The sequence below is a fragment of the Oncorhynchus masou genome, chromosome 6 (assembly GCF_036934945.1).
Source record: "Oncorhynchus masou masou isolate Uvic2021 chromosome 6, UVic_Omas_1.1, whole genome shotgun sequence".
NCBI lineage: Eukaryota > Metazoa > Chordata > Actinopteri > Salmoniformes > Salmonidae > Oncorhynchus > Oncorhynchus masou.
In genome coordinates this window covers 21,052,234-21,059,151 of record NC_088217.1, presented here as the reverse complement: position 1 = coordinate 21,059,151, position 6,918 = coordinate 21,052,234, and the positions used below count along the sequence as shown (strand labels likewise).

General features: G+C 36.9%; 1 protein-coding gene across 1 annotated transcript; it reads left to right on the top strand.

Moving 5' to 3' along the window:
- Positions 1–574: 574 nt before the first annotated feature.
- LOC135541023 (mucin-2-like) lies at positions 575–6,610 on the top strand. Its single transcript, XM_064967163.1, has 9 exons — positions 575–643; positions 3,296–3,607; positions 3,754–3,798; positions 4,622–4,669; positions 4,857–4,910; positions 5,001–5,054; positions 5,909–5,965; positions 6,106–6,153; positions 6,327–6,610. Exons 1-9 carry the CDS (start codon positions 589–591, stop codon positions 6,407–6,409), a joined length of 756 nt encoding a protein of 251 aa, XP_064823235.1. The 5' UTR covers positions 575–588; the 3' UTR covers positions 6,410–6,610.
- Positions 6,611–6,918: the final 308 nt, after the last annotated feature.

Below are 6,918 nucleotides of genomic sequence, written 5' to 3'. Positions count from 1 at the left end.
TCTCACATAGATGTTCCTTTTGTCCAAGTGGGAAAGGGCAATGTGGAGTGTGATTGAGATTGCATCATCTGTGGATCTGTTGGGGCGGTATGTGAATTGTAGTGGGTCTAGGGTTTCCGGGATGATGATGTTGATGTGAGCCATATCCTGTTCAAAGGCACTTCAATATTTTGTCTTGCCCATTCACCCTCGGATTTGCACACATACACAATCCGTGTCTCAACTGTCTTAAAAAAAACATTTTTCCTCCCTTTCATCTACACTGATTGAATTGTACTGTATTTAACAAGTGACATCAATAATGGATCAAAGCTTTCACCTGGTCAGTCTATGTCATGGAAAGATCAGGCGTTCTTAATGTTTTGTTCACAGTGTATATGACTGAGACATTATTCTGATTGTTCAGATGCCATGGCCTCCGCAACATTTGTCCACACTTGCTGCATGGGCCTGGTTTTTGCTCTCTGTGGTTTTCCTGTGCACATGCTCCACATCTACTTCTCCATTCAAACACTCCCACTGTCTCAGTCACATAAACCCTACCTTGTGAAAGCATACTTACAGTCTGAAACACTCTGCATAATTACAATGTTCATCCCTGATATGGCAGCTGGTCGTCTGTTTTTGGTCATCGTCCTTCTATGTGAGTAATTCCTTTGATCCAAATGACATGATCTGTTTTTGCTACAGGTTTCTCTCTTTTCATCTTTTACTTTAGGAACGCTTGACATTTCTGAATTTCATGGCTAGATCAGTATAGTACGTTTTGTTCAGATAAGAATAACCACTGCTTGATAACATAGCCATGAATGCATTTACAGCAGGGGTGTCAAACTCATTCCACAGAGGGCCGAGTGTCTACTGGTCTTTTGTTTTTTTCCTTTCAATTAAGACCTAGTCAACCTAGTCAACCAGGAGTTCCTACTAATTAGTGACCTTAATTCATCAATCAAGTACAACGGTGGAGCAAAAACCCTGCAGACACTCTGCCCTCCATGGAATGAGTTTTACATGTTTATTTCAGGCTATTCAACTTTACCGACTTGTGCCAGTCTCATGTCTTCTCATTTTTTAGAATGGCAAAATGTGCATTATAATGACTAATTTTATTATTTATAGATACCTTTCAATACATCAAAGCCCAAGATCAGTATCATTATTATGATTTAAACTGCTACTATTTTCAGTTTTTCCAATTTATTTAACTATTTTAACTAAATAATATTACACAGTACCATCAATCTAAATGATCTTTTTCCAATGTCAATCAAATGCAACTTTGTATCTATAATTACCGTGTTAACCTCAAATACATATTTTAGAAACTCTGTTACTAACAGATACCAGTGACTTAATAGTTATTTTTTTCTGATTTGATTTTGAATATAACTTTATAGTTTTTTTCTTTCAAACTGATATACAGTGCTTTCAGAAAATATTCCCTCTCCTTAACCAATTCCACATATAGTTGTTTTACAAAGTGGGATTAAAATGGATTTAATTTGCATTTTTTGGCAACAATCTACACAAAATACTCTAATGTTAAAGTGGAATAAAAATGTGAATATTTGTAAACAATTAATGAAATTTAAAACACTAACTTGATTAGATAAGTATTCAACCTCATGAGTCAACAATACATGTTAGAATCACCTTCGGCAGCGATTACAGCTGTGAGTCTCTCTGGGTAAGTTTATAACAGCTTTTTTTAACCTGGATTGTGCAATTATTGTACAAATATGGGGCAGGTCATGATCTGCCCACTGAGCTCAAAGTGAGCTGTATCTACTATGCTGCAGGGAGGTCTAACCCATCTCCTCTTAGCGACATTGTCTCAGTCACTTTTCAAGGTAAGCAGGTGGTTTATAGTAGGCAGGTCAAAGTTCACCTGCTGAAAAGATCCCAGAAGAGACACACTTTCCATCAACATACATTGAACCTGTCTCTTTTACGAGTCTGGGTACAAGATTATTATTTAAATGAATACACTGACCTGATTGGCTAATTGTAACAATAATTACTTTTTTAAACATCTTCAGCTGGCACAATAAAACAATACATTTCTCATTATTTCAGTAATTTATAAAGAGGTGTGTATTATTATTTTTATGCTACTGTATAGACAGAATATTGCTGCTTTCTCCTCTCAAGTGAACTAAAGAAACCAGAGATTGGTGTCAATGACATGACATCACCGTCATCTGTGTACTTCCTGAGTCTGTGATGGCAGCAGATGTAACCTGTACACTGGAGACTGGCTCAGCCTTACAAAGAGGCTCAGGCCGCGAGGATGATGTGGAAGTCAACCATAAGAATACTCTGTAGCTTCAATGTGACTAAGATTGAATACAAATTTGACATTTTAGCCACAACACATTAATGGGTATGTATCAGGGGTTAGAACTGGTTCAGTGAACAGAACAGAAGACCGGGAAAGAACAAAATTTTTGAGGAACAGAATCAGAATCTTTACTGTTCCGGAACAGAAATGTTACACTGAAAGCAATGGAACCGGTTAATAACATTATTTTACGTTCCAGGCATTTTTTTCAGTCACGCAAGAACACGCAATAAGGCGCTTATTGTAAATGAGAACTTGCTAATAATAATAATAATAATAATAATAATAATACCTGGTTAAATAACGGTGAAATAAAACATTTAAAAAATAAAAAAGCCCTAACCTTTTCAATGCTAATTAAGGATACTATAGTTATCACGGTTCACATCGGATTTATTAACTACAAAAAGGTTAGATGTGTTTTTAATTCTGGTGCCGCTCTGCACACACATGCTTGTTAGCTAGCTAGCTCTGGTCCAACATTAAGTAAACTCAGAAGTTCAAAGACATTCAAAGTTCCTCAATAGAAGCCGCTCCTCGGTAGGTATAATTATGTTGACCAGATAATGCATGTCATAACAAGACGCACAGCGCTTCAAGTCATCCTCTCCTGTTTCAGCCACATCTCGTGCCCTACACTTGTCTGACCATCGCACATGTAAACAACTATAGCTTGCCTTCACCATAGCAAGCTCCTCTAACCACACTGATTGGTGAAGTCATTTAATGTTGAGCTAATGTAAATTTAAGCTTCTAAAAAAATACATTTTTCTGAGGTTTAAAAATAAAAATATAGGAACGATTTTTATATACTTTTATATTTTTTCATATTTTTATAGAAACCATAGATCCATAATGTTTTATGAACATCTGCATTTTACGTTTAGTTGTGAAAATGGAACTTATAAAATAATAAACAGAATGATATGCATAGAAGTGTGTTCTACTTCACAGTTCAGAAACCAGTGATTAGTACCAGTCATAATGAGGAGGATTTCATCATCAAATGTTTGATTCCTGGACTTGCTGGTAGAGACACCACATGTAACCTGTATATTGGAGAGAAGAATAAGCCATTCTTGAAAACACGGATATGGAAAAAGAAAACCCGAAAAGCCAAGCAATGGTACTGTACATTCTCTGTGACCGAAGACGATCTGATCAGACATCTACAGTCAGTGAGGAGTAAGGAGGTGAGCTGTGACTACAGAGTGAGCTCAGGACCAAACTCTCTCTCTCCATGTAGTGATGGATACAGCTTTACAGGTGAGTCATGATCTATTCAAATCTATCAGTGCTGCAGGTCTTCATGATCTGACTTCCCTTTGATTTACAATATTCTTAGTATTACTGTATTCATTCTGACCCACAAACTAAAAAACTTATTTACTGTAAATCTCAAATACTCTTAGATCTGGTGGAAGTTCACATCAGTGATCCAACAACTATTACAGCAGGTAGGCCTAAAAATATTGTTTTGTTTATTTGAACAACAAAAAAATGATTGAGGCGCTGCTGTTATTTTATAGCAGAGTGGGTTTCAGTAGCAAGATACAGTATAACAGCTGATGTTATTTTATAGCAGAGTGGGTTTCAGTAGCAAGATACAGTATAACAGCTGATGTTATTTTATAGCAGAGTGGGTTTCAGTAGCAAGATACAGTATAACAGCTGATGTTATTTTATAGCAGAGTGGGTTTCAGTAGCAAGATACAGTATAACAGCTGATGTTATTTTATAGCAGAGTGGGTTTCAGTAGCAAGATACAGTATAACAGCTGATGTTATTTTGTAGCAAAACACATTTCAGCATTAAACCAGATCCTGGCTCTACTTTGCTTCTGAGCAGAACAGTGAGCAGACTACCTTTTCAAGTAGTTTCCAATTATACATTCATTCAAGGATGTAGGTTTTAACAATAACATGCCATCTTTCTACTGACTGAGTTGTGTTGTTAATACCTTTATTCTTTGCTAATCAGATACAGAATCAACTTTTATTGCTTCCCAGCAGGTTTGACTGATAGTTCTACTTTGACCCTCCAAAACGTTTGACTTTGTTAAATGTTTTTCTCATATTTATTTACTAATGCTCGGACTGACTTTGCAGTAATAGATCTATTCATAGATGCTTGTCATTTTATTTCAGATTTTTTAAAACTTTTACATTTGATTTGTAGGGAATGTATAGTGTAATTATCTCTTTCTGCGTAATGGATAACCTTAGACATTAACACATGTACATTTGCTCTTGTATAATATGAGTTCTCTCTTCTCACAAGGATTGACCTCTCCTTTGACCCCCAGCACAGTAGTGAATCCTACGTCAGGTGTGTTGGACATCTTTATATAGATCATGGTTTCCCAAACTCAGTCCTGGGGCCCCCCCTGAGTGCACGTTATGTTTATTTGCCATAGCACTACACAGATAATTAAATTAATCAACTAATCGTTGAGATCCCATTTAGAAACCTTTATTCTTGTATAATTAGATCCAATTACTTTTCTGTGCACCAGGTTGGACTGTTCTTTCTACTTTGACCATTGACACCGCAAAGATTTCAACTGAAGGTAAGTATGGCTGCTAGATTTTGCATAGTATTCTAAGTTGTGTTGTGTGTTAACTGTTAGTAAACTCTCTCTCTGGCATGTGCACATTAGGTCAAAGCTACACAGAAAGTGATGTTTTTTCAAACAGTCAAGAAAGCGTTACAGGTATGCATCCTTCTCCAGGTACCTAACTGTTTTTTTCTCACACAAACGAGACAATCGAGACATGTAATGGCACATTTTCTGAGATCACATCATGAGATGAAGTATTGACCCTGGGAATACAAGCTAATGACCTCCCCCAATGTCACCAAACAGCTGAGTAACTGTGGCAGGCAGCAGTAGCTGTGGCTTCTGGAGGGGAGGGCGTGCAAATAATAGTCCTCATTTCCGATTTTATACTGAACAAAAATATAAGTGCAATATGCAACCATTACAGCTCATATAAGGACATCAGTCAATTTAAAAAAATACATTCATTAGGCCCTAATCTATGGATTTCACATGACTGGGAATAAAGATATGTGTCTGTTGGTCACAGATGCCTTAAGAAATACCATAACCGACCGCCACCACGGGGCACTCTGTTCACAACATTGACATGTGGTCTGCGCTTGTGAGGCCGGTTGGACGTACTGTCACATTCTCTAAAACGACAGTGGAGTTGGCATAAGGTAGAGAAATTAACATTAGATTCTCTGCAAGCTCCTTCAAAACCTAGAGACATTTTTGGCATTGTGCTGTGTGACAAAACTGCACATTTTAGTGTGGCTTTTTATTGTCCCCAGCACAACGTGCACCTGTGTAATGACCATGCTGTTTAATCAGATTCTTGATATGGCTCAGGTGGTTGTTGTCCTTGATGATCTTTTTGGCTTTCCTGTGACATTGGGTCAAGTGCCTTCAGTTTTGAGCGAAAGCTGCCATCTATCCACGGTTCCTCTCTACTGACTGAGTTGTGTTGTTTATTAAATAAATAATTCATACATTTATTATTGTGTAATCATATTCCTTCCCAGCATGTTCAACTGTTGCTTCTACTTTGACCCTTGACATCACAGTGAGACCAACTACCAGTAAGTAGGTCCTAAGTTTAGCTTAGTTTGCAATTACAATACTTTTGTACACATTAATTAAATAAAACTCCAACTGGTTTACTAGAGTAATAGATATATTAATAGCTGCTTGTGTAATATGACTTCTCTCTTCTCCCCAGGTTTGACCTCTCCTTTGACCCCCAGCACAGCAGTGACTACTACATCAGGTGTGTTGGACATCTTTATCCAGTTTGTAGATAGAACTAAAACAAATAGACTAGCTTTTTTCCATCACAAATTTGCCTCATTACAAAAAGAGATTGATTTGATTGATTAAATCATCCCAGTTAGATACCTTTATTCTTGTATAATCAGATCCAATGACTTTGCATTGCGCCAGGTTCGACTGTTCGTTCAACTTTGACTACTGACACCACACTGAGTCCAACGGAAGGTGAGTATGGCCACTATATTTTTGTTTAGTGCTTTAACTTTTCTCAAACAATTTGTCACATTATAGAAGGTGTGAACATGTTATCACTCTATACTGATTTGTGTTAAGCATTTAAGGTCCAATGCAGCAGTTTAAAAAAATCTCAATCTCAAATAATTTCTGGGTAACAATTAAGTACCTTACTGATTTTTTTTATATTAAAATTGTCAGAAATAAACCAAAATAGCTTCTTAGCATAATTTCTCAAGCAAGAATTTTGCTAGGGCTGTCTGGGAGTGGTCTGAGAGGAACTCTTATTGGCAGGGAGAGGGCAAACTCTCCTTTTTATTAGTCTATTAAACTTACACCGCCTGGTGATGTCACCAGGCAGTCCAAAAACCCACCTAGCTAAACAAGCTGAAATTTGAGGCAGTCTTTTCAACCAGCTCCTACACTAAAAGTGCATTATCCACATTTTTTCACAATTACACAGTATTATTCCAACCTCAGTGTGAAAAAACTGTATATGTATATACAACCCAGGAAAATCACGTTTTTT

Bases quoted from the DNA above. Each gene is read 5' to 3' on its own strand.
- LOC135541023 (XM_064967163.1), top strand. From the start codon at position 589: ATGTTCATCCCTGATATGGCAGCTGGTCGTCTGTTTTTGGTCATCGTC. The intron at 5,055-5,908 runs GTATGCATCCTT...ATTCCTTCCCAG, and splicing joins CAGTCAAGAAAGCGTTACAG to CATGTTCAACTGTTGCTTCT. The intron at 5,966-6,105 runs GTAAGTAGGTCC...TCTTCTCCCCAG, and splicing joins CACAGTGAGACCAACTACCA to GTTTGACCTCTCCTTTGACC.